Below are 27,423 nucleotides of genomic sequence, written 5' to 3'. Positions count from 1 at the left end.
CAGTGGAATTGAGTGGAAATTCCGTAATATAATGCCTCGCTTTACAAATCTATTGATGTAGGTGTTTGAAATTTTGCTTTGCAGGTATAAAATCACACTCTAGACACTTTTGAAATATTGCGTCACTATGTCTGGCTTTTTGACTGATGCTGACCTAGAATATATTATGAATTTACCCGATAATGAGTTCAATGCATACATTGATGTCCCTGATGGGGATATATCAGATGTTGGGGACGAAGATAAAGATGAAACTATCGAAATTGATGAAAGTTCTCAAGCTATTTCCGAAGCAGCTGTCATGAATTTCATTCAGATGGTGGAAAAGGAGGATGGAGCTGAAATTTCGGCAATTAGAGAGGAGCAAGAGACAGAATATGAATTTCCGAAGGTAGGGACCACTAACAGAAGTAACAATATTGAGAAAGTACATAATATAAGTATAATTACGTATTTTAGACGTCAATGTCTTTAAATTTCAGGCTGATGCAGTCAGGAGTGGTAAAGTTATTGATTCTCAGCCAAAATCAGATGTAATCGACAACAATACAAATGAAGGAGCACCATTTACACGTGAGCAGGAGCAGCAGCAGCAAGTAAAACATAGATGTAAGCGTAGTGATTATAAATTTAGAAAAAGTGGTTTTGTGGTACAAGACACAGAATGGAAAGGATCACTTCCACCACCACCAGTAGAGGAAATGACACCTTCGCAATATTATAAAATATTTATGAATGATGACGTATTTGAACTCATTGCTGAGCAATCCAATATCTATGCTTGGCAGAAAGATTCAGTTTCTTTGCAGACGAGCAAAAATGAAATGGAGCAGTTTGTTGGTATTTTACTGCACATGGGCATAATCAAAATGCCTTCCATTCATTTATACTGGTCGAATGAGTGTAGGTATTCACCAATAGCTGATGTGATGAGCAGAACTCGCTTCTTCCAGCTACTGCGGTATTTTCATGTTGTCAATAATCAAGACTTGCCTGAAGCTAATAGTAATCGTGACAAACTCTTCAAGATTCGCCCACTTTTATCTGCATTGCAGTCATCATTGAAGATACTCCCTCCAGAAGAATACCAAGCTGTTGATGAACAGATAATACCATTCAAGGGTAGAAGCGGTTTGAAACAATACGTAAGAAATAAGCCTCACAATTGGGGCTACAAATCTTTCACGAGAGCTGGTGCTTCAGGCATGATGTATGATTTTGAAATTTATGTTGGCAAAAACACCTGCAGTGATAGAGGATTAGGTTTGTCTGGGGATATTGTTTTGGCATTGACGGAAACATTGCCAGAGAAACAGCATTTCAAAGTGTTTGCTGATAGTTGGTTTTCTTCTATACCATTAGCAATTGCCCTGAAAGAAAGGGGGATTGAATTCTGTGGCACTATCAGGACAGACAGGATGGGAAAATGTCCCTTGAAAACTGAAGCGGAGCTCAAGAAAACTGGTCGTGGCTCCTGTGACTGGAGAGTGGAGACAACAAACAATGTAGCTTTAGTACGCTGGTTTGACAGAAAATGCATAAATTTCGTGTCAACATACGCTTGTGTTGAGCCATTGGCAACATGTAGACGCTATTCTGCATCTGAAAAGAAATTCATTGATGTACCTAGACCTTACATAGTGGAAAAGTACAACAAACATATGGGGGGCGTGGACCTTGCTGACATGTTGATAGAACTATACCGTATCAACTTGAGGTCACGGAAGTGGTATATGCGCATTGTGTACTGGTGTTTGTCTGTAGCAGTTGTCAATGGATGGCTACTCCACCGTCGTCATATGGTCCAACGTGGCAAAACCTCAAAGATGTCACTCCTGCAGTTCCAAGCTAATATTGCTGCAAGTCTTCTGCTTGCGGGGAAATCGGGTTCCAAAAAGAAGAGAGGAAGACCAAGTTCTGAAATGTTGACAAGGACTCCCGCAGCAAAAAGGACTGTAAGTGCAGCTCCAGTTATGGATGTGCGTTTTGATGGGTTCGAACACTTTGCAGATATGGTAGAGAAGAAAGGTCGATGTAAAGTTTGCATTAAGTCTACTACACAAATTTTTTGCACCAAGTGTAAAGTGCATCTGTGTCTCACAGTAAATAAGAAGTGTTTCCACATCTTTCATGGAATATAATAACTTCATAAGGCAAAGATACAACACACACTGATGTCTGATGAGATACGTGAAAGTAAAACAGTGAAATGTTTGCAGTGCAAAAATTTCAAATTTTTACTAATACACAGAGCTGAATTTGTTAATTACTCGAAGGAAAATAAGTCATCACCACATTGTCAATATTAAAAATGCTGTGCATAGACTTCTAAGCTATAAAATGTGATGTATAAACCAATATTTTCCTTACATGAACCCATGTTTATTGAATTTTGTTTCTATGATGTCACTACCTGTAAGAACCACTGTTGCTTAAAAGCAACATTAAAAATTTTTTGAAATAAAACTTATTAAAAAAAAGATTATATCATATTTTACATTTATGCACCTAAACAAGTGTAAAAACGAATGCAGATATTTTTTTTTCTCAAAACTTCGAAATTCGGTAAAGAAAGGGTTAAATATTTCTGCAACCAACTCAGGTTTCTTTATGATACTGTCCCCTGTTTTAATCTCTACCTGAGACATGTTTCCTGTTGTCCTGCCAGTTTCCCTCTTTATTACATTCCATATAGTTTTAATTTTATTTTCTGAGCTTTCAATTTCTGACTTTATGCACATACTTTTAGATTTATTTATAAACTTCTTGAGAATGCTACAGTAAAGTTTGTAGTGTTGTCGTTTCTTTGGATCATTACAAGTCCTTAGAGAACTGTTTAACATCCTCTTTGTTCTACAAGATGTTGTTATCCCTGTAGTGATCCAAGACTTCTTGGCATTGCCTATATGACTATTTCTAACTACTTTTTTGGGAAAGATGGACTCAAATAAAGACATGAATTCATTTAAAAATGAGTTGTACTTATTGTTTACATCTGTTTCCCTATAAATTGGGCTCCACTCTATCTCTTTTAGGCTGTCATTGAATTTTTTAAGGCCCTGTTCATTTATTATCCTAAAAGATTTCCAAGAATGCTCGGAACTGTTGTATAAATGGGAATACCTACCAAAATGGAAAGAGGAACTGCAATTGTATGGTCAACCCGCAGGCAAGGTATAGATACTGATCCTAGGGGAAAAGGACAGTATCGTGACAGAAGTCACACATTTTATAGGGATTATTCTGGTAAGTTTGAATTCTATACACAACGATCATTATTACATGCTATGTAAGTTTACAAGTATCAAAAGGAACACTTTCATGTTGCCCAGAGTTCCTCAAAACTACATAAAATATTAGAAGTATACATACCTAGGAAAGATAGTATTTTAATACTACCTTTACTAAGTATGAAAACAGAAAGTAGATTACAATAGATGACTCAAATGTCACAAACACCTGTAGTTTACGATTGAAAATAAAAATAAAGTCTCAAGGTTCCTAAATACTAGTCAGGTTTACTGGATCACTAATAAATACTCAGATCTTGATATCAAAGAATTGCTCAATGTATACTGTTAAAATGTGAGTTGTTATTAGGTGTGATATTAATGTACATGATGATTATGTATAAAATATCGCGTGTTCACTGTGAGGAGGGGGATATGTAGTGTTTCGAGAATTTCCACATAAATTCTAGAACCACTCGGCCTTCAACCATCTCGAACACACAATATTTTCAATATAAGTGTGAGAGATCCTCCTACTGCATGTCACCTGTCTGTATGTGCAGGTCCAAAGTGTGTAGTAAGAAAACTGTAGACATGGCGGTCGAACAGCACCAACAAGTGTTTACCGGTCGCGCAATGGAAGTTTAATGAGAGAACACGGCAGACTCAAGGAACTTTTGTGTTATTCTGTGCTGTTTTGTAACTTTTACTATTGTTGTGAAAAAAAGTAGAAAGGCTGAAATATTGTTAAATAAATGCTTCTCTTGGAGAGGATAAGACATGCATTCAGATTCAGGATTCAGGATGAGAATGGACTTTTTTTTTTAAGCCAACTTTCTCTTATGTGTAAATGAACTTTGTTTCTAACCTTTGGATATGCGAAGAGACTTACTTGACAGTGTTTGTTTATGTGGAGAATGACATTTTTTTTTTTTTTTTTTTTTAAATAAGTAGAAAGAGTCTTGAGAAATTCCTGTTCCTAGCAAATATACTTCAGAGAAGAAGAGAAAAGGAGGTTGTAGCAGGAAGCTAACCAGCAAGGAAAGTTGGCTGACAATCTCAAGTAAGTTGTAACTTTAAAGAAGTTGGAGTTTACACACCTCCTTACCACTTTAAGTCATCCAAAGCATTAGACCAGTGAAACATCCGTCACTAAGAGTGCGGCAGACAAAGTGTTAATTCTTATGCTTAACAAAAGAAGTTTTGTGTGTTGGTAGGATTGTAGAAAGTATGACCACGTAACTGACTATTTAGCCCTGGGAGCTACATTTTAATCCCTATGTTGCTTGAGTCTGACCTGTTGTTTTGAGAGGAGAGATTCTGGTGATACCAAGAAAGAGGTTTCTTTGGAGTATTCTAAGAATATCTCTATCAGAATAGGTCAGATGCAACTATAGAATGTTACAGTCTACTAAGGCTATACAAATCTTTGACACACATTCTAGCCAAAAAGTTATTTTGAACTATACATTTTGTACCCAGTTGTCACTACTGACCTTTCATTTTACATGACCGTTGCACTGAGCATTGAGATTTTTGATAGACTTTATTTATTTATTTGCATAGTTTATGCCCAGATTGGAGCACTAAAATCGAGCGTAATACAACAGAGTCTACAATGATTTAAGTTTAGTCCTTATCAGTCAGCAATTTATTCATTTCCCAAAATTTCTTCATTCACTGTGATCTGGCTGCTCGTTCTTCTGCAGATATGACATACTTTTTCCATTCTGATGGTTTGAATGTCAGCCGTTTGTATTTGTTTTTGAAAGCAGTTTCTCTTCTCTGTGTTGAATCTGGTGTATGGTGATGTTCAATTCATCCAGATCACTTTGTACTTCTTTAAACCAGATGTTTTTGGTTTTGTTGGTGTTCCATAATTAGTCAAAAAGTTGCTTCAGGATTCTAGTATTTGGTAGGTGAGATATGTGGCCAAAAAATGCAAACCTTCTTTTCTGCATTGTTTCAATAATGGATTCACTTTCTTTATACACTACTGAATTGGGCAAAAGTCTCCACTGCCCATTAACTTGATGTTTTTTACTGATAATTGTTCAGAGTATTCTTTTATCAACTTTCTGCAGTTTGTCAGTTGTTGCTTGAATATTTAGTTTGAATAGTGTTTCACTTGCATATGTTGCTTTTGGTTTGATGATGGAGGAGTAATGTCGAAATTTAGCATTTATCGAGAGAGATCGTTTTTTGTAGGTTGGCCATGTGGTCTCTGCGCTCACTGTAGTTTTAATGTTCTACTATCTATTGATGCTCTTTCATTAGCATTCTAGGTAATAATCTCACCAAGATATTTAAACTTTTTTACTACTTTAATTTTTTGATCATTATTGAGTATTATATGGGATATGTCAACTGGGAAGCTGGGCACCATTTCTGTTTTCTCTGGCTAAATCTGCAGTCCAGTCTTTGTCACTAATTGTTCTAGTTGTTCTATCTGAATCTTTGCTTCATCAATATTATTTGCTAACAGCACCAAATTGTCTGCAAATGCAAGGCAGTAAAGTCGAATCTTTCTTACAATCTTAACAGATGGCGGCTATATCTTGTTCCATTCATGCATGAGTTTCTCCAGCACACAACTGAACAGTAATTGGGGACAATCCATCGCCTTGTCAAAGGCCAGTATGAATCTCAAAAGGTTCAGAGAATTCATTTCTGAACCTTACTCTAGCTTTGTTATTTCGAAGGGTGACTGCAATGAAATTGACAAGTTTCTTATGTATACCAGATTCTTTAAGAATTGATAGTAGAGATTCACGATGGATACTGTTGTTGGCTTTTTTGAAATCGACAGAAGTGATCACTAGCTTCTTGTTCCTGACCCTTTGACGTTTGATTATCCATTTGATACTAATAATTTGATCAAGACAGCTTCATCCTGGACAAAAGCCTCCTTGATATTCGAGTAGTTCACCACCAAACTGTTCATGAATTCTGAAATACAGAACCTTGGAAAATTTTTATAAGTAATATCCAGCAGGGATATACCCCTATAATTATTTTGATCCAATCTATCTCCTTTTTTGTGCAGTGGATGAATTATTGCAACATTCCATTCCTCTGATAACTTGCAAGTTTTCCAAATGTCAGTAGGATGTTTGTGTAAGTTCAGAATAGTTTGTCAATTTGCATATTTCCAAAGTTCTGCCACTGTCTGCTGCTTTATAATTCTGAAGTGAGTTAATTGTTGCTTTTACTTCATCTGCATGTGGTGGTATAACTCTTTTTAAATGTGATTTGTTTCTTGGATAGGGATCAAATTCCAAATGATGGTCAGGTTCCCCACTATTTAGTAACTGTTTGAAATATTTAGCCATTATCATTGAATTGTCATAATTGTTATGTGTTACCTTTTCATTTGTATCCTTCATCATAAGAGTAGGTGGAATGTATTTTGACTGGTATTGTTTGAATGTCTGATAGTAATCTCTTGTCATAGTGTGGTCAGGTTTCGGGTTCCGCTGGATAGGTCAGGAGTCCACTACACACAGCAGGCAGCTACACGGGTAGCAGAGGTTGTGTGGCGTGGACTGGGCAGTTTTTTTATGTTGGATGGCCTCAGGCAAGTACAGAAAGGGCAACAGCCTCAAAGGGTGCGGGGCAAAGTCGGGAGATGCGGGGACCAAGCAGCAATCGGTATTGTAATTGTAAACTGTCGAAACTGCGTTGGTAAAGTACCAGAACTTCCAGTGCTGGTAGAAAGCACCGAAGCTGAAATTGTTATAGGTACATAAAGCTGGCTGAAGCCAGAGATAAATTCTGCCGAAATTTTTACAAAGGCACAGACGGTGTTTAGAAAGGATAGATTGCATGCATGGTGGCGTGTTTGTCACTGTTAGTAGTAGTTTATCCTGTAGTGAAATAGAAGTGGATAGTTCCTGTGAATTATTATGGGTGGAGGTTATACTCAACAACCGAGCTGGGTTGATAATTAGCTCCTTTTACTGACCTCCCAACTCAGCAGCATTAGTGGCAGAACAACTGAGAGAAAATCTGGAATACATTTCACATAAATTTCCTCAGCATGTTATAGTTTTAGGTGGAGATTTCAATTTACGAGTTATAGACTGGGACACTCAGATGTTTAGGACAGGTGGTAGAGACAGAGCATCGAGTGACATTATACTGAGTGCACTATCCGAAAATTACCTCAAGCAATTAAACAGAGAACTGACTCATGGAGGTAACATCTTGGACTTACTGATAACAAACAGACCCGAACTTTTTGACTCTGTAAGTGCAGAACAGGGAATCAGTGACCATAAGGCCGTTGCAGCATCCCTCAATATGGAAGTAAATAGGAATATAAAAAAAAGGAGGAAGGTTTATCTGTTTAGCAAGAGTAATAGGAGGCAGATTTCAGACAACCTAACAGATCAAAACTAAAATTTGTGTTCCGACACTGACAATGTTAAGCGTTTATGGAAAAAGTTCAAGGCAATTGTAAAATGCATTTTAGACAGGTACGTGCTGAGTACAACTGTGAGGGACGGGAAACAACCACTGTGGTTCAACAACAAAGTTAGGAAACTACTGCGAAAGCAAAGAGAGCTTCACTCCAAGTTTAAACGCAGCCAAAACCTCTCAAACAGAAGCTAAACTATGTCAAAGTTAGCGTAAGGATGGCTATGCGTGAAGCGTTCAGTGAATTCGAAAGTAAAATTCTATGTACCGACTTCATCTGTATTCCAGATTTCCTCTCAGTTGTTCTGCCACTAATGCTGCTGTGTTGGGAGGTCAGTAAAAGGAGCCAATTATCAACCCAGCTCGGTTGTTGAGTATAGCCTCCACCCATAATAATTCACAGGAACTATCCTCTTCTATTTCACTACAGGATAAACTACTACTAACAGTGACAAACACGCCACCACCGGTAGCATGCAATCTATCCTTTCTAAACACCTTCTGTGCCTTTGTAAAAATTTCGGCAGAATTTATCTCTGGCTTCAGCCAGCTTTATGTATCTATAACAATTTCAGCTTCGGTGCTTTCTACCAGCACTTGAAGTTCCGGTACTTTACCAACGCAGCTTCGACAGTTTACAATTACAATACCGATTGCTGATTGGTCCCCACATGTCCTGACTTTGCCCCGCACCCTTTGAGGCAGCTGACAGAAAATCCTAGGAAGTTCTGGTCTTACATTAAATCAGTAAGTGGATCGAAGCAACATATCCAGACACTCTGGGATGATAATGGCATTAAAACGGAGGATGACACGTGTAAAGCTGAAATATTAAACACCTTTTTCCAAAGCTGTTTCACAGAGGAAGACGGCACTGCAGTTCCTTCTCTAAATCCTTGCATGAACGAAAAAATGGCTCACATCGAAATAAGTGTCCAAGGAATAGAAAAGCAACTGAAATCACTCAACAGAGGAAAGTCCACTAGACCTGACAGGATACCAATTCAATTCTACACAGAGTACATGAAAGAACTTGCCCCCCTTCTAACAGCCGTATACCGCAAGTCTCTAGAGGAACGGAAGGTTCCAAACGATTGGAAAAGAGCACAGGTAGTTCCAGTTTTTAAGAAGGGTCGTCAAGCAGATGAGCAAAACTATAGGCCTATATCTCTGACATCGATCTGTTGTAGAATTTTAGAACATGTTTTTTGTTCACTTATCATGTCATTTCTGGAAACCCAGAATGTACTCTGAAGGAATCAACATGGATTCTTGAAACAGTGATCGTGTGAGACCCAACTCGCTTTATTTGTTCATGAGACCCAGAAAATATTAGATACAGGCTCCCAGGTAGATTCTATTTTTCTTGACTTCCGGAAGGCGTTCGATACAGTTCTGCACTGTCGCCTGATAAGCAAAGTAAGAGCCTACGGAATATCAGACCAGCTGTGTGGCTGGATTGAACAGTTTTTAGCAAACAGAACACAGCATGTTGTTCTCAATGGAGAGACGTATATAGATGTTAAAGTAACCTCTGGCGTGCCACAGGGGAGTGTTATGGGACCATTGCTTTTCACAATATATATATAAATGATCTAGTAGATAGTGTCGGAAGTTCCATGGTGCTTTTCATGGATGGTGCTGTAGTATACAGTGAAGTTGGAGCATTAGAAAATTGCAGCAAAATGCAAGAAGATTTGCAGCAGATAGGCACTTGGTGCAGTGAGTGGCAATTGACCCTTAACATAGACAAATGTAATGTATTGCGAATACATAGAAAGAAGGATCCTTTATTGTATGATTATATGATAGTGGAACAAACACTGGTAGCAGTTACTTCTGTAAAATATCTGGGAGTATGCGTACGGAACAATTTGAAGTGGAATGATCATATAAAATTAATTGTTGGTGAGGCGGGTGCCAGGTTGAGATTCATTGGGAGAGTCCTTAGAAAATGTAGTCCATCGACAAAGGAGATGGCTTACAAAACACTCGTTTGACCTATACTTGAGTGTTGCTCGTCAGTGTGGGATCCATACCAGCTCGGGTTGACAGAGGAGATAGAGAAGATCCAAAGAAGAGCGGCGCATTTCGTCACAGGGTTATTTGGTAACTGTGATAGCGTTATGGAGATGTTTAGCAAACTCAAGTGGCAGAATCTGCAAGAGAGGCGCTCTGCATCACGGTGTAGGTGGCTGTCCAGGTTTTGAGAGGGTGCGTTTCTGGATGAGGTATTGAATATATTGCTTCCCCTAACTTATACCTCCCGAGGAGATCACGAATGTAAAATTAGAGAGATCCGAGCATGCATAGAGGCTTTCCAGCAGTCGTTCTTCCCACGAACTATACACAACTGGAAGAGGAAAGGGAGGTAATGACAGTGGCACGTAAAGTGCCCTCTGCCACACACTGTCGGGTGGCTTGCGGAGTATAAATGTAGATGTAGATGTAGATGTCTTGTGGTGATTGAAAGCATCCCTGATAGATTTTAGCAAGTCCTTATGAAATTGCATTTTGACATTTCTAATTTCTCTGTTGGTCGATTGTCTAGCATTTATTAATTCCTTCCTGGAACTTTAAGTTCTCTCTTGTTGGTCATTTAACCAGGCCTTATGTCTATGTTGAATCGTTACATAGCATTCCTCATTCCACCAAGCAAGTTTCTTGTGTTTCCATACAGGAGCTACTTCTTCAGCCAAGCCTTTTAATCGATTAACAGTGGCTTCTAGATTGTCACTGAAAGGTATTCTTGATCTTTTGTAATATATATGATTATTAATAGTATAACTAGGGTCATATGTTCTCTTTGTGTCTAACTTTTGAGGTTTGCTTTTTCTTTTAGGCATCAGTTTGATTTTAATTTTTGAAATATAGTGGTCTGAATCAACATCAACGCCATGCAGCACTTTAACATTATAGATTTCCTTATGGAATTTGTGATCTATGGCCACATGGTCTATCTGGAACTCTCCTAGCTTGATGTTAGGGCATTTCCATGTCATTAACTTATATGGTCTTCTCTTAAACCTTGTTGTCATAAAAACCAATCCATTTGTAGTGCAACATTGAATTAACCATTCCCCATTCTTGTTTGTAAGTTTATGCGCTGGCCATCGCCCCACCACACCTCAAAATTTCTTCTCTTGTCCTGTCTTCACATTACAGTCTCCAAGCAGAATTTTAAAGTTAGTATCTGGTATGGTCCTTACTAGCTGATCAAGTTCATCCCAGAATTTTTCCGTTTCACTCTTGTCAGTTCTATTTTTAACATTAGTTGAAACATGAATATTTATCATTGTATCTTTTGTTTTCCACCTTAATTGTTAACAATGCCATTCTTAAGGAATTGTATGAAATATCTCAGTGGAACCCAATATTCTATTATGTACCAAGAAACCCACACTTGATTGGGGAAAATTTTCTATTACCCTTTCTCCTGGTGGTCCCTTATAAAGTAGATATTCTCCTGATTCAATCAGTTCCTGGTCAGTACTGTATAACTCTTGAAGGGCTGTGATAACAATGTTCTGTTGATCTAAGACATCTGTTAAATGTTTCAATTTACCAACTTCCTTAAAGAATTAATATTTACTATTGCAAAATATGAAAATCTTCCTGGTTTGTTAAACTTTAGCATCATCTTATGTGGAATATGTTGCATGTTTGTTCATTCAGTGCATCACTAGGCGCACCGACTCACCTTTGTCGCCTATGTGACACCCCACCATATCCGAATGGTGTCTTTGCCTGGATAATCTCGTCGTGACTGTCCAAACCGGTGGATTCTTTCAATAGAAGATTCCTCATACTTGTTTGATTCTGTGATCACTAAGTGTCTGACCAAGGTCAAGGTTTAAAGTTCCAGATGTGATCTGGAAAGATGATGGGTGAATTATGGATGGTAAAAAATGAGATTGACAGGATGTGTGTTTGGTCCACGAGAGCTATTTTATTTTGCTTAAGTCCACCAGCAAGCTGGTGAGGACCCCCATCTGCCACCTGGGATGCGCCACAGAAGAGTGCACCTCTCCTCCTTTTAAGACACTGTAACAGGGTCGTGGTTTAATAGACTTTAATATACTGCATGATGAATGTGTTTTAAAGTATCAGTTTCTAACACACAGAAAATTGTAAATTGTGGAAGTTTCACTGTGGATTTTAGTTTATAGGAAAAATGCATAAAACTCTTATGGGTCAGCTGTAATAAATTTAAAAACCTTTATTATCGTAACATGTACTAGCCAGCACACAGTCTCATACTGTTCTTATGTACAATCAACATTTATTTATGAGGTTTTCTTTTCTCAATCAAACATGCAATGTCTTTTTAGACAATGTCCATAAGAATATCTGAAAGAAATAGCCTAACTGCTTTTACCTTAAAAATCTGTTTTAAACCTTCAGGATTCTCCAACTAAGCTATGAAAAATCTTTACTGTAAAAAGACGTAGCAGTTTCTTTAAGAGCTTGGTCGTTTGAGTGAAATGTTCAACCAGTTAGCCAGTTTTGACCACAGGTCAATTATCAAGTGTCATTTGCATATGAGCTTACGGATGTTAATAGGATATTCTACATGCAGCCATAAATAATAATTAATGCCAAGGCATTGCCATGCCAATAGTAATGCATAAAATTTTTTTATTGAAATTATTGACAGCCTCAGCAGAACCATGACAACGTAAGATCTGAAATTAATAATTCAGATTGCAAAATCATATCAATAATCGAAGTTCATGGATGGAGAAATACAATTAATTAGGGAAAGGCAATCAATTGCTTATAGTGGACTAATGTGGGGAATATAGAAACATGTAACAGGAAACAAGGTTCACACTAGCTTTTGAACTCTTGCTCTTTTTCTAGTAAAAGTAGACCAAGACACTCAAAACACTCTCCTGTGGCCATGGGAGTGCATTTGGGTGTCAGACTCCAGTGGCCTGGAAGTGGAACAGCCCTCAGAAAGTTTCTACAAGTTAATTGACTGCAGCACAACAGCCTCTTCAGCCATTGACCTTTTTTCTAGAAAAGTTCTGTGTGACACATAAACTTGAACACTTCCACATAGTCTATCAGGATTAGCCGCATTTAATCCCCTCCCAACCAACCACCTTTGTCAAAGAGCTGGGCAGCAATGTGACATCCAGCCTGTGCTGTTCATTGCCCTATCAATAATGTGGCTACCTCTACAGCCATCAGGCTAGGAACTGCTGTCACCTGAGCATCTGGGTGAACAGGCAACTGAGCACACTGCCACCTTCACACAACTATAACACGGAGGCACCCACTCATCCCTGCCCCTGCTAAGGTATCAACAGAAGACTTCCATATCCTGCACTAATGGGCATGGTGTAGCCTGACATAATCACAGTGGAGCAGCTACACTGGGCCAGTGAGTCACAAGTTGGGAAACGTAAGCTTTTGCTTGATGCAGCAGCTGCAATGGAGGCACATGCTCAGCACTATCGTCTACCGACACAGGGACAGAGATCAGTGACATGTATTATCCTCACTCGTTATCCATGCTACCTGCAGTCTCTGGCAACTGAAGCCTTTCCCTGGCGTCAGTTGCCAGAGACAGCAGTCGTGTGTGTGAGTTGCGTGCGCACATATATATATCTCTGTGTGTGTGTGTGTGTGTGTGTGTGTGTGTGTGTATTCTGTCATCTAATTTTGACGAAGGCCTTGCTGGCTGAAATCTTATTGTGATAGCCTTTTTGTTGTGCCTATGTGTGACTCAGCATCTCTGTCATATGGTGAGTAGCAACTTTCCTTTTCTTAAATTATACTGGTTGTTATACTTATAAAAGGGGCTCATAAGTGAATATGAAGGAAACCTTCTGTTTAGGTAAGAGGCTGAAAGAATTTTTGGGTGAAATTTTTACTCACAATATTGTTTGTGATAGCACAGTCTAACACATACAGTCGTGATACTCCTACTAATTTTTGTTATACACTGCAACAGCAGTGGCCCAAGCAGACGGGAAGCTGCACCTCTGAACACAATAGCTGATGAGTGCAAATAGTATTGTTTATATTTATTTGTAACATAGTTTTTACAAGAGGGAGTATGTGTAGGGTCTTGAAAATCAGCAATAATTAATAAATTACAGCACATTCCCCTTTCTTAGTTTCCTAAGGCTCCTGGGAGTTATGTAATTGTACAGCACAGGGCATTTTATATAGGGTTCTCTTTAACCTACAGCTATTAAATGAAAAATGTTGTTTCTTTTTAAGAATAAAAAATGTATAGTAAAGAGCAGAAGACCTGACCTTTTGCAGAAAAACGTCATACGTCTAATCAGCAACGTAAAATTTTGTTTACTACATTTCCAGGCAAACCAATGAATGTGGAATGTTGGAAATTTGTATGAATCGCAATAGCTACATTACTTTATGTACCAAATAAGTCACCACAACTGTAGCTGAAAAGAAAACCACACAGACTTGAAAATAAAACATCAAAATCTATCAAACTATTCCCCAACACAGAAGAAACCAATTCCACTGTTACATCTGAGGCACAAGAGGCAATATGGAATTGGTTTCTTCTGTGTTGGGAAATAGTTTGATAGATTTTGATGTTTTATTTTCAAGTCTGTGTGGTTTTCTTTTCAGCTACAGACATTTTGTCTGCTTGTGTCTATATATGTGTGGATGGATATGTGTGTGTGTGTGTGTGTGTGTGTGTGTGTGTGTGTGTGTGAGTGTGTGTGTGTGTGTGTGTGCGCGCGCGAGTGTATACCTGTCCCTTTTTCCCCCTAAGGTAAGTCTTTCCGCTCCCAGGATTGGAATGACTCCTTAACCTCTCCCGTAAAACCCACATCCTTTCATCTTTCCCTCTCCTTTGCTCTTTCCTGACGAAGCAACCGTTGGTTGCGAAAGCTTGAAATTTTGTGTGTGTGTTTGTGTGTTTTTTTATTGTGTCTATCTACGAGTGCTTTCCCGTTTGGTAAGTCATGGAATCTTTGTTTTTAATATATTTTTTCCCCACACACACACACACACACACTTCCAAACCAAAAGTAATTACATTTACAGAAATATTCTTGTATGAGATATCTAATGGAGTGTAAAAATGTGTGAATCATTGCCTACTTGTTACATGTACATGAAAGTGTCTATCATAATACAAATGGTCAATAGAAAGATATGCTTCTCATACTTGAAATATGTGTTTCTATTCTCTTGCCTTCATTGGAGTTTGGTGCAGTTAAGGGCCTATTCAGAAGTATTTATTCTTGAATGAGTTGTAGCTAATGTCACTGAATTAGTTGAGATTCAACCTTTTTTTACATTTCTTTCATGACTGTTCATATCTTTTAACCAGTTACTAATGCTTGTAACACAAAAATGTGATAACTATTTCATTACTTAAGAACAAAAAAAATTAAAAACAAACATTAACCTTACAGCTGGCCTTCTCGCCACAAAGTGTGGTAATGCCATTCCAACTGTCAGATGGTAACAATTTTCACAGAAGTGAGTGATGCGACTGTGTATGTTAGACTGTGGTGTTAGTAGAACCTTGACGCTTAGACTGGTAGGGAAACATCAATGTTCATTGTACAAGGCATTAAATATTTAGTGAATAGTGCACGTTTAGTTGATTTGGAAGTGGTTGTTTATTCTCAGCAGATCCTGGGGAGGGGGGGGGGGGTGGGGGGTGTACCATGTTAGTCCTGGTTATGTAGTTTTAAAGATAAAGATTTTTTCTAGGTCATTTTAAGTATGAAAGATGATTGGTGGTAGCCAGGATGTTACACACAGAAATTACTGAACTGCTGAGTTGGACAGATGACCATCTGCCTTGCACAGTGGGTACACATCATCCCCAGGTTGCAAGAGTTTACCTAATTCCACTCCCAGAAAACTACAACAGAAAGTCCAGAAGAGGTAATCACAAACAAAACATAAATGTTCCAAAGGGTATGTCTGTATTGATTACACTCCATGGCAAACGCAGTGTTTATTATTTTTGTTATAAGCAAGGATGACACAATGGCACACAGTGCATGGAGAAACAAGGTCACGGGTTTCTCATCAACAGTATGCAATGTGATATTTCCAGACCATTTTTCCAATACTTGCCACCCTAAATATCATTCACACATTAATTTATGTACCCTTATATAGCATATCTGCTGAAAACATGACTTACTGAAATAACTCCTTAGATCTGGCTGTGCTGGCCTCCCTAGATCAGATGTTAGCTGCACATAACAGTTGTGTATCAAGAGAGCACCTTTTAGATCAGTGCTTGTCAAACTTTGTTGCTCAAGAGCCAATACGAACATTGTGGGGCAGCACCTTCAGCCGATATGTACTGATCTTATTATTAACTGGTAACCTACTTAAGCTAGTATGTTGTGAGACCCCAGTGACCACCAGTCTCTAAGTACTGATTGATTAAAGTCTGCACTATTCAGAACTCTTTGTGTTAACTGTCCTTTGTCTCAGACTGCACAAAGTTGTGACACTGTAATTGCCTAACAAGGCGGTGTTGTGTTTCATGAGTGAAAGGCTGATTAATAGATAGTAATAGTAACTGTATGTGAAACGATCTTGTTGGATGTCGAGCACATCCTCTCTTGTGGCTCCATACACACCCCCGTCCACATTAAACCCACCATCCACCGACAGTACCTGCATCTTGACAGCTGCTGCCCCTTCCACATCAAACAATACCTCCCAGTCAGCCTGGCACCCAGGGATGGCATATTTGCAGTGACAGGAGCTCCTTTGCCGCTGAGGGTCTCACAAAGGCCTTCACTGACGGGCACTATCACCTAGACCAAGTCTACAACCAAATTTCCTGTATGATATCCCCACACACACCCCCAATCCTCCTAACAAACCCCAAGAACCAGCTACAAAGGAGTGCCTCCTGCATCAGCCAATACCACCCTGGACTGGAACAACTGAACCACATACTTTGCCAGTGCTTTGATTATCTATTATCATGTCCTGAAATTAGGGACACCATACCCAAGATACTTCTCACCCCATCTACAATGGTGTTCCATCACCAACCCAACGTCTACAATGTCCTAGCATGGACCTAGGCCACTCCCAGTCCGAGCCCCTTGTCACACGGATGATAGCCCCAAGGGACACCCATGTGCGAGATCTGTCCAATCCACACAGTCCTGTCACAAGCTTTATCCTACCCTATCAGAAGCAAAGCCGCCTGTGGAAGCAGCATCATTGCACAGTTTTTTATAATGCTATGATTACCAACCAGCTGCCCACCAGAATGAATGGTACCTGCCAAACTGTGGCCAAGAGTAAAGTGGACCACGCTGTGGCACAGCAAGTAGCTGAACATAACATGATTGATTTCAATAGCTGACAACCCATACCATTTGGATACTTCCCTCCACCAACAGCTTTTCTGACCTGCGTAGATGAGAGTTATTCTTACAACACACCCTATGCTCCCAAAATCATTCTGGCCTCAACCTACAGTAACCTACTGTCCCCAACACATTCACGTAACTGTTACTGCCCATCTGTCTTGTCACCTCCTCACAATTTGCCTCCTCTCAAGCTCATTGTGTGCTGCTCTCTCTCAGCACACCCGCCAGTCCTTTTCCCTTCTCTGCTCCTCTTCTTTCCCCTTCCCTCCATCCCCCACAGCCTCCCAACACTGCACCCGTCAGCCCTGTTGCGCCACCTCCAGCCCTGCATGCTCCACCAGGCAATGGCGATTCCTCTTCCCCCATTCATGTACCCTGCCATCCCTACCCCATCCCTGCCCCACTCCAGATTGTTCTCCTGTTTGATATATTTTAGTTGCATTCTGGCTCGAATCGCCGGAGATGGTGGTTACTTGTGTGTGAGGTGTGCTTGCTTGTTTGAACATGTATGCATTTTTCTTTTTTTGAAGAACCTTATATGTTACAGTTTTTTGCATGCCTGTCTGCAAATCAATGTGTCATCTTAACAGTGAGCAGCAGTCTATCTTTCTTGTAATATTATTAGTAACTGTACTTATATTTAAGTGCAGTACACAATATGAGACACACAAATGTTTACTACATGTTTTATCTCCTTATTGCATTGTATTATAACAGCATTAATTAATTTAATGTTCCTTGCTACAAATAAATACCACTTTTAAAGATAACCATTTCTGCAAAGTGCACTCATGAAGTCAATGTTACGTCCGCATCAAAATTAGTACCATAGCAGGGTATCAGTATGAGTCACACACACCAGTGAGTTGTCAGCACTAGAACATGGACAGTAAAACATTCCCCCTTGCTCATCCTCTAACACCACAGTGGCTGTACTACTTACCCTTTGTGTCCCTGAGATAAGTGGCCAATTTTATTTAGCTCACTAGTGAATTCACCAACATCAGCTGAAATTAAGTATATCTCTAAGTATTTCTGTTTGTTTCTTAATAAGCTTCTAATGTTAGTTGACATTTCTGGATTTGGCTGTTAATTATTAGAGACATTTTATTATAAAATATGACTGAGAACTGCATGTCCCACGAACAATTGATGTGACCCACAGTTTGATGACCACTGTTTTAGACCATGTAAAAAGGTATTGTTCTGAACCTTCTAAGTATAGAACCCTTAACCTCAGCTGCCTGCATGATTCTCGCTGTAATAGGTGTTGCTTACAACCAGTTCAAGTGGAAAGTTGCTCAAAATCCATAGCTGCAAACCTTCAACCTACAGGTTCAAACCAATAAAAAGACACCAATGAGAAACGACCTGACAAAGGACAAAAATCAGTTGTGAACTTTATGTGTGAGGCAAGTGCTGGTGTGATTGAAAAACAAGTGTAAATAGAGTAAAGGATCAAGTGTAACCATGAGTGAAGTGGGGGGGACAAAATGTAAATACTTTGTGACAACTTCAGTCCCCTTACAGTAGATGAGGGAATAGTAGCAACAACACACATTACGTTATTGAACGTCATTTTATTCGTAAATATCAAATACACAATAACAAAGTACATGAACCATCAAGTGCACAAAAAAGAAACTTAAGTTAAGCCAAAAGACTCTGTTCAGTCAAAGCACAAAGGTGCCCTTCCCATTGTAGTGCAGAGCATGGGTGACACACTGGACATGACGAAGTCATGTGGCTATGTAGGAGGTCGAAGTTGACGTCCTGTGAAGAGGCATTGTTTATGCCGTTGGAGAGAGAAATGTTTCGTTCGTGGCAGGAGCGTCACATGGTTAAGTTAGGGAGGGGTTATTGGCTAATGTCCAGGCCTGTTTCACCCTGTTCACTGAGACAGTTTGGCATTTGTTATTTAACAGTATGCCCACAGTGTTCTGTCCTCAGCTAAGAACTTTGAGAAGGCCTGAGTATGGAGACTGGGGAGATGCGTGAACTGAGTCACCATGATGCATGACATATTCACAGTTAGAGAGTTCTTTACAAACAATGGTTCATGGCAAGGTGTGCAGCTTCAGCAAGGGAGCACAAATGAGAGAAATATGTGAGCATACTCATTCAACTAGAGTGGAAACTTAACTCACGTTGGGAGTCAGATTGATCTCTGAACTCAGCTCTCAAAACAAGCAGTTCACCATATAGAATGTTGGCAAGTAACACTTAGAAGTAGTCCACATGTGCATCACGGATGCCAAGAAGGATCCATGATAGAGCCTCTGACCAGGACTGCCTTGGCACATGACAGCCACCTGAAGGGTGCGGTGCCAGCATTTGGCAAGTCATTGCTTGTGGTTATAAGCAGCAGTGTGGAACTTGTCAACATCGCACAGCTCACATAATTTGGCAAAAAGGCAAGACTCAAATTGGCAGTGCTGGTCAGTGGTAATGGAGAACGTGTAACCAAAGTGGGAGATCCAGCAGTTGATGAAAGTGTGAGCAACTGAGTCAGCTGTAATATCAGATAGTGGGACTGTCTCCACCCACCTTGTGACTCGATCAACGATCGAGAGTATGTATCAAAAACTTTGGAAGGAGGAAGAGGGCAGCCAATGTCAATGAGCATGAGTCATATGGGACCCTTGGGGACATTAAATTGACCAAAATGGAGTTGTGCAAGTTATCCATCTTCACTTTTCGGAAAAGGAATGTATGCGTGCATCCAGTTGCGGCACTCGGTCTTGATTGCAGGCCAGATGAAGCATTCAGTAACAACTCATATAGAGGTCATCAAGCAATGTGAACATTGCTTGTTGGATTGAAGGAGGTACGACTGGGCAGGGAGTACTTGTTGAAGTATGTCACACAAATCGCAGGGAGGAGCCTGGCAGTATGTGTGATTCAATTCAGTGCGCATTTGGGATACTTTTGCATGTTTGCAAGTTCAGTGTCGTCTTCTTGTAAGAGCCAGCTCATTAATGTCGATGGAAGGAGTGATGATGTTGACTCGTGACAAATAAACAGTGGTGATACTATGAACTATGTGTATGTATCGGACATCTTTGGAATATTGACTGATTAAGTCCATGTGTCTGAGGCATCTGGGGGTGGGGGGAGGGACATGTCTTTCACTGGATTACAGATGGCAAACACAAATAGCCAGTGACCAGTAGAGATGGTAAACTCATGGACTTCCATATCGTTATAGAAGTGCCTGACTGCCTTGTAAACTGTGACATCATGGTCGAAAGTTGACCAGTCACTGTGAGAAGACAGTAACTTTTTGGAGAAAAGTCTGAGGGTCCCCATGGGACATTGGTGATGTGTTGCTGCAGGGCTTTGCAGTGTATCACTGACATTGGCAGTGATCAAGATGAGTGTGATAGGTAATAGGTGCACCAGCACAACAGCATGGCTACAACCATTTTAATAATAAATTCCCACATGTCAGGCATTTACAAATCACCACTCCCGACTCTGGTCTAGTGCCCCACCTCATACATCACAATAACTGAAAGCAATGCTGCTATTTCCTGCCTCGTCATTGCTCCACTCAAAACAAATCGTGCATTCTATGGACTGCATGAAATGGACTGGTCCAGAATGTTTTAATTCTCAATAACCGACACAACTGTGTCATTAATTCATACATGAAGTTCATTCCCTAATCCATAATTATGGTATCAGGCAACCCAAATTTCAATAACCAGTTATTGACTAAGGCTTGTGCTACCATACTTGCCTGTTGATCTGGTATGGTGACCAAGGCTAGAAACCATGAAAAGTGATCAATTGTAGTTAAAACATAACGATTCCCTGCCGCTGTTTTGTTGTATGGCCCACAAATATCTAGCCCAATATACTCGAATGGTTTGAAAGCCTCTGGTAACCATTGCAATGGAATTCTTGCGTGCGTCACATGCATTCGCTGTGCAAATGGCACACAATTTGCCACATATTGTTCCACATCCCTTCTCTGAGTGCGCCACCAAAATTGTTCTGCTACTTGTCTTCCCGTTGCTCGATGACCACTATGCCCCGAGAGCACATGATCGTGGGGCTGCTTTAAGACTTCCTCTCTCAAACTCTTTGGTACCACTATCCGTGGTCTACACCTGGTAACTCTACACAACAAATTTCCCTCCACAATGAAATGTGGTTGAGTTTCTAAAACTCTGGCACTCCTCATCCTCTGCTTGTACTCTTTGCCATTCTGTGACACTCTTACCCATTACTTCTAATATATCCAATTTGCAACTTAATGCACCTACATTTCTGTGTTTCTTCTCTGGCGTATGAATTACTTCAAAGTCAAATTTACTTAATTTTAGAGCCCACCGTGTCACTCGACTAGAAGGGTCCTTGAGTCCCAGTAACCATCTCAATGCTGCATGATCCATCACGGCCTTAAACTTTCTTCCGTAAAGGTAACAAAGAAAATACATTACTCCAAATATTACAGCCAACAACTCCTTTTCTGTTGTGGAATAATTCTGCTCTGCCCTATTTAACTGTCTAGAAGCATATGCCACCAGATGCTCCTGTCCATCACCATTTGCCCCAAAACACATCGTACTGCGCCACTTGAAGTGTCACATGATAAGATGAAGTCTTCTTCAAAATTTGGAAACACCAACACCAGACCAGAAACTAATCTCATCTTTAACTCATCAAAAGCTACCTGACATTCCTCTGTCCATTGAAATTTAACCCCTTTCTCTAAAAGCTTTGTTAATGGCTTGGCTATTTTAGCAAAATCTTTTACAAATTTATGATAATATGAACATAACCCAATAAACGATTGTAATTGCTTCATTGTATGTGGTGTCAGAAAATTTTGAACTGCCTCTGTTATCCGAGGATCGGTTTGAACCCCTTGTTCACTGATTACATGACCTAAATATTTGAACTGCATCTGCACAAATTTACATTTTTCTAAACTTAATGTTAACCGTGCTGACCGCAATCTTCTAAAGACTTCTCTCAAATGCAATACATGTTCTGGTGTATCCTTAAAAAATACTATAATGTCATTTAGGTAAAACATACATGTCTTTGGTTTCAATCCCCTTAAAATCCCATCTAATAATCGCTGAAAAGTTGTCGGTGCATTCTTCAACCCGAACAGCATACGTATATACTGATAGTACCGTACCCCCCCCCCTCCCCCCCCTGGAACAGTAAAAGCTGTCTTTGCCCTATCCTCTGGTGCTACTTCCAACTGATGGTATCCACTCTGTAAATCCATCATCGTAAAATACTTACATTGTCCCAGATTGTCCAATGTGTGCGTGATATTCGGAATCGTGTATGCATCTGAAATGGTTTTCGCATTCAGAAACCTATAATCACAACAAAACCTATATTTCCTTGTACCATCCACCGACTTCTTAGGTACAAGAGCTACATTACTTGAATATGGACTGTCGCTATGCTCTATGATTCCGTCCTGTAGTTGTTTTATAAACTCCTCTAGTAGCGGTTGCATATGATATGCTATTCTATATGGTTTCCTAAACACTGGTGTATTATCCTCCACTGGTATGTGAGGCTTTGTAATTGGTGTTGCCAGTAATCTAACCTCCGTTCTGAATAAGTCGCTAAATGTCAATAACGATTCCTGCAATGCGACCCTGTCGTCTCCCTGCAAATGCTGTAATTTTCCCCTCCGACATTTTGCTTATGGCTCGCCTCTAAATCCTCCCTATCGAGGTCATCTTCATTTAAAAAAAACCAATGTGGCCAATAACAACCCTTTCAACAAGCTAATATCTATACTTACAGGAACTCTATAATCTCCTTCCACATAACTTGCATGAGCTTAACTCCTCCATACAAAACAGTGCACATTATCCAGCTGCTCATTACTCGAGAGTGGCTCCACCATGTACAATGTCTCCTTTGATAAGTCTGTATTTATCAAAACCCAAATCACCTTCCCCGTACCTGCCAGTATGTTATCCTGCTGATCGGACCGTAATGAATCCGTTTGCAATTTAGCTTGCATCACCTTCATGTTAAGTGAGCCTTGCAACATTTGTCCATTTGCAACAATTTCCCCCATGCGAAACATTGTTCCACCGAGTTCCACTGTTTGTTACCAAAGATCTATCTTCACACGATGTTTGTCAAGGAAGCCCAGTCTGAGAATCACCAAATACCCCTCACCTACACATGGTTAACACCTCTACCTGCTCACTAAACGTAGTTCCTGTGATCACAAATTGAAATACCGTTGTACCCAATGGCTCCACTTTAGTATCTACCAGCCCATATAACCTATAACATGGTGGTTCAAGCCTTCTCCTGCTAACCAGGTCTAGACTAATAACAGACACGTGTGCCTCCTGTGTCAACCAGAAACCTTTGTTTCCTTCTGTTCACCAAGCCTAATAAGCAGCATTCCATCTGCACCTACAAGCGCATTACCTAATTTCACTGGGACTGCTCTCCGATGGTTGAAGCAATCCCGTTTTTATTTAATGGCTGCTGCCACCGAGGTTCCCCCCTATGTTAACTTCTGCAGTTCACTGCTTGGTGACCCATTTTCCCACATGAGTAACACCACAACTGACGCTGACATTGCCTCCTAATGTGCCCTACCTGGCCACAACCAAAACACTTAATTTCCACTGCCAGGACTCTATGCTCCACCCTTTGCTTCATTACATAATCTACCTCCTCTATATATGTGTCAATCCTTAGAGCCGCCACAAGATCACTGGGATTCTCCATTTTCACCCGACGTGACATCTCTGGCGGTACTCCCCGCAAAAGCACATCTAACGCCCTCTTCTCAGCCTTTTATAACAGCACTCCATTAGTCTCCCCATTCTGTGATAGTTCGAACGTTTGTGTATTCAGTTTTCGAATCCTGTCTGAGAAAACTTCCACAGTCTCATTTCTCCTCATAACTAACACACTTAATTTTTCATGAAAAACCTGGTACTATTCTGTTTTTGGTACCTCTGGCATAACCCAGCCTCAAGCTCTGAGAACGTTCCCACATTGTTCAACATTTCATGGTACAGTACAATATGTATGACTTAGCATCCCCTATCAAGCTAATTTTGCCACTCTCTACATTACAACATCCGACCACCCATTGGCCTCAGCCATTGTGATAATGTCATTAAGGAATACCGACACATCCTCTGTCACTTTATCCGGAAAAGGGTTAATCAATGCCGCGATTGCCAGGTCAAACGGTCTATGACACTCCAAGACTTGTAATTTACTTTCACCCGACGTCCCTTCCCCTACTTGCAGTGCCTCAAATCTCCCTGCTAATTCTTGATATTTGTCGTTGTCACTTATCCTTGCCTCTGACAATACCCAAATTTGCTCTGTTAGAACTGCTACAGCTTCCGCAGTCTCCGCTGCTTGCCGTGTTTCCACCATTCTTCCTTATAGCTACACTGTTGCCATTAATTTCACTCTACTACTCCTTAAACTTAGTTCTTGCGGCGAATCATCGCCCATCTACATTCTGAATGGTTGTGAGCCAAATGAGCAGATTTCTTACAAATAAAATAATTCTTTGGCACCCACATTGTACACAGTAATCCGTGGCCTGACAGGTTACAAAAATTACATCGCTTAGGCGCTATGTTATCATGTCCCCCATTTACCCTGAATTCAGATAAATCTACAGGCTACTCTGGCCTTACAAAAGACATCTTTAAAAAGTCCATCCTAATTAACAAAAGAATGACACAGAAACCATAAATCAAACATCACTCACCCCTCCACATTGTGCTCGTGTGCAGGTGAATAGTCCTGCTTTCCTCCCTATACTGGTATGGACGAACTCCTCCCAAACGAAAAGACTTATCAAGAAGTGCACGACCACCCATCATGAATGCAACCAAACACCTCAACTACCCATCTACACAGGTACACCTCAACGCTACTTGCTTGACGTAAGGTATGGGAGTGGAAATCCGGTACCAGCATTGTAACCGGCACCACTTCTGACACCACTGTTCCGGGGCCAGGGGGGTCGAACCTGGGACTCCAGAGGGCAGAGCTGAAGCAGGGACCCACTGCGCCGTATTTTGTCAGGAGGCCGAGCAAGATCAAGAGTGTCGAGGGGCAATGCAGAGTGATACAGCAATATTTGGTAACATTGCTTTATTCAGCTAATTTACTGTACTTGATGGTGAAGCGTAGGGTGAGAGTGCCGCCTGCCGATGTCCTGTGGGGCCAGCCGCCTCAGTGGACTCAGTAGACTCCTGGTATGCCAATGCCGCTGCTGTTGTCATCATGGCTGCCTGCGATGGAAGTCGGCCGCTGCTATCCCGGACCCCACTCGCTGAAGCGTTGCGACTTGGGCCGCGCTGCCGGCTGTGATTCCAGAGACTGCTACAGCTCCTGGTTCTCGCCACCCTCTGCCCAATTTGGCCAGGTCTGTCTGACCACGGGATAAAGGTGGATGTACTGGTCGCCCTCGGCCCTCGGGCCGCTGCTGCTCCCAGGATAGGACCGGCCTCGAACCCGTGCCCTCCTGGACATTGTGCCACAACTTGACACTAGTGGTGCATGCCAGATGGCAACACCCGCCGCTGTCTCTGGCACTGTTGTAATGCTGCTGCGCCTCCCGCAGCGTACGCCTTGCCCGGATCCCAGTACGTCAGGTGGGACGCGAACCTGGCCTGTAGACTGGAGTGGAATTGAGCCGCTCCTGGATGCGCTGCAGACACCTGCCACTGCTCTCTTTCAGGCAGACCATACGATCTCAAAGTTCCAGGCTGCCATTCTGTCCCGCCACGGTGTTATGTCCCCAGAGGCAGAATATAGCCCGAAGAAGTACATATATACAAAGTACAAGTTTATGCTGAATACTTATAACATTGCTGCTAGAATGGCCCCTATATGCATAGACCGGCACAGGTCTGTCCCGACGCTTGAATGACCTGCCATACTCTGTCAAGCTAAAATTGCCCATCTATTTGTATTGGTTCCTCCCTGATTCTGACATAGTGTCAGAGAAAGACAGAAACTGGCAGGGATAAATTCCCACACATCAGCCATTTACAAATCGCCACTCCTGGCTCTGGCCTAGTGCCCAGCCTCATACATTGGAATAACTTAAAGCAAAGCTGCACTTTCCTGCCTTGTTGTTGCTTCACTCAAAACAAATTGTGCATGCAATACCGCCATTGCAGCTCTGCGCCCGCGAGGCCCGTGTTTACCTTGCCTGGCCTGCTGGCTGCTGTCTATTATCAGACTCTGCCAGCGGCCCCAGATTTTTTCGCCCAACAGTGCCTTCATTGAATTTTGATAAAATTTCCCTTTCCCTTGACTAGGACTGACACTGGCACAGCAGAGGCATGGAGTAGTAAAGAGGCAGATTGAATATTTGGAGACAATGTTTAAGAAAGTCCAGAATGGGAGTGAGGTGTACTTGGATAGTGTGAGCTTAGTTGGGGATGTGCAAACAGGTAGGGATGATGGTGTCAAAGAATGTTATGTGGTAGATCCATGAAACAAAGTTTGGCCTGCAAGTGGTCAGAAGCATGTGATAGGAACTGTAGTTGCAATTCACATGGTAGTTTAACCAGCCACAGAGATGTTATTGCAATATCAGGCATAAAGTCAGCATCTAACATTGCTCATTGATGATACCAGAATTGAGATGGAGTCCAAGAATCAAGGCTTTCTTCTGTCGGTGGGTGCAACAGGCATTTGACGTAATAGCTTTAGAAGCAGTGTACTTATGATCAGTAGGCACTTGTTGATAGTAGCTTTAGCAGCAGTGTACTTATGATGAGTAGGCAGGCAGAGGACCAAATCATTGATGAAATCAGTGTGGTCATGCAAGTGACTGACAAGGCAAATGAAATGTGAGTCATCATCCGTGATGTCATGGATGTTGAGGAGGTTGTTAACTAAGGCAAACCAAGTCTTGTGATTGCCTTTTAGCAGAGGAGAGAATTTTGGAAATCTGCTGCATAGGAGTAGACTGAGCCAGGGTACCTCGGTAGGGATAAGAAGCTGTGGTTGACAAAATCCAGATTGAGCACAGGAGCTTGATGTTGCATAGATGCACCACCCAAGGCTGCCCGGGGCGGTGGTAAGGGGGGTGGGGTGAAGGGTGTGGTTGACCGACATGGCAGAGAAGACTGTGGTCAGTTAGCTGCAGTAGCAGTTTGCATTTTTGAGGTGATAGCGCATGGTGTGTTGCATTGCCAGATGCCTCTGTGATAGGGGCAGCGTGAGTAGATGGAATGTGGAAGGTGCAGTCAACCAACAGCTGTAGTACAGCTGTGGCTGTCAAAAATGGTAGCAGTAGATGTGCAGAAAACAAATCTGTTAATCATACAGTACACTGAGGTGCATTGTACGATTAGTACTTAATTGTTCAATAATCACTGAACACCGGTATATGTTGTGTACTCACATGTGGAGTCTGAAAC

At 41.0% G+C, this 27,423-nt stretch overlaps 1 protein-coding gene across 1 annotated transcript; it reads left to right on the top strand.

The window, feature by feature from the left end:
- LOC126176229 (piggyBac transposable element-derived protein 3-like) lies at positions 1-26,492 on the top strand. The gene is made up of 3 exons (XM_049923374.1): positions 1-391; positions 483-2,028; positions 26,314-26,492. The coding sequence occupies exons 1-3, from the start codon at positions 128-130 to the stop codon at positions 26,490-26,492; spliced, it is 1,989 nt and encodes a 662-aa protein (XP_049779331.1). The 5' UTR covers positions 1-127.
- The last annotated feature ends 931 nt before the right edge of the window (positions 26,493-27,423 follow it).

Source organism: Schistocerca cancellata, chromosome 3, assembly GCF_023864275.1.
Source record: "Schistocerca cancellata isolate TAMUIC-IGC-003103 chromosome 3, iqSchCanc2.1, whole genome shotgun sequence".
Classification (NCBI taxonomy): domain Eukaryota; kingdom Metazoa; phylum Arthropoda; class Insecta; order Orthoptera; family Acrididae; genus Schistocerca; species Schistocerca cancellata.
This window is presented reverse-complemented; position numbering and strand designations above follow the sequence as displayed.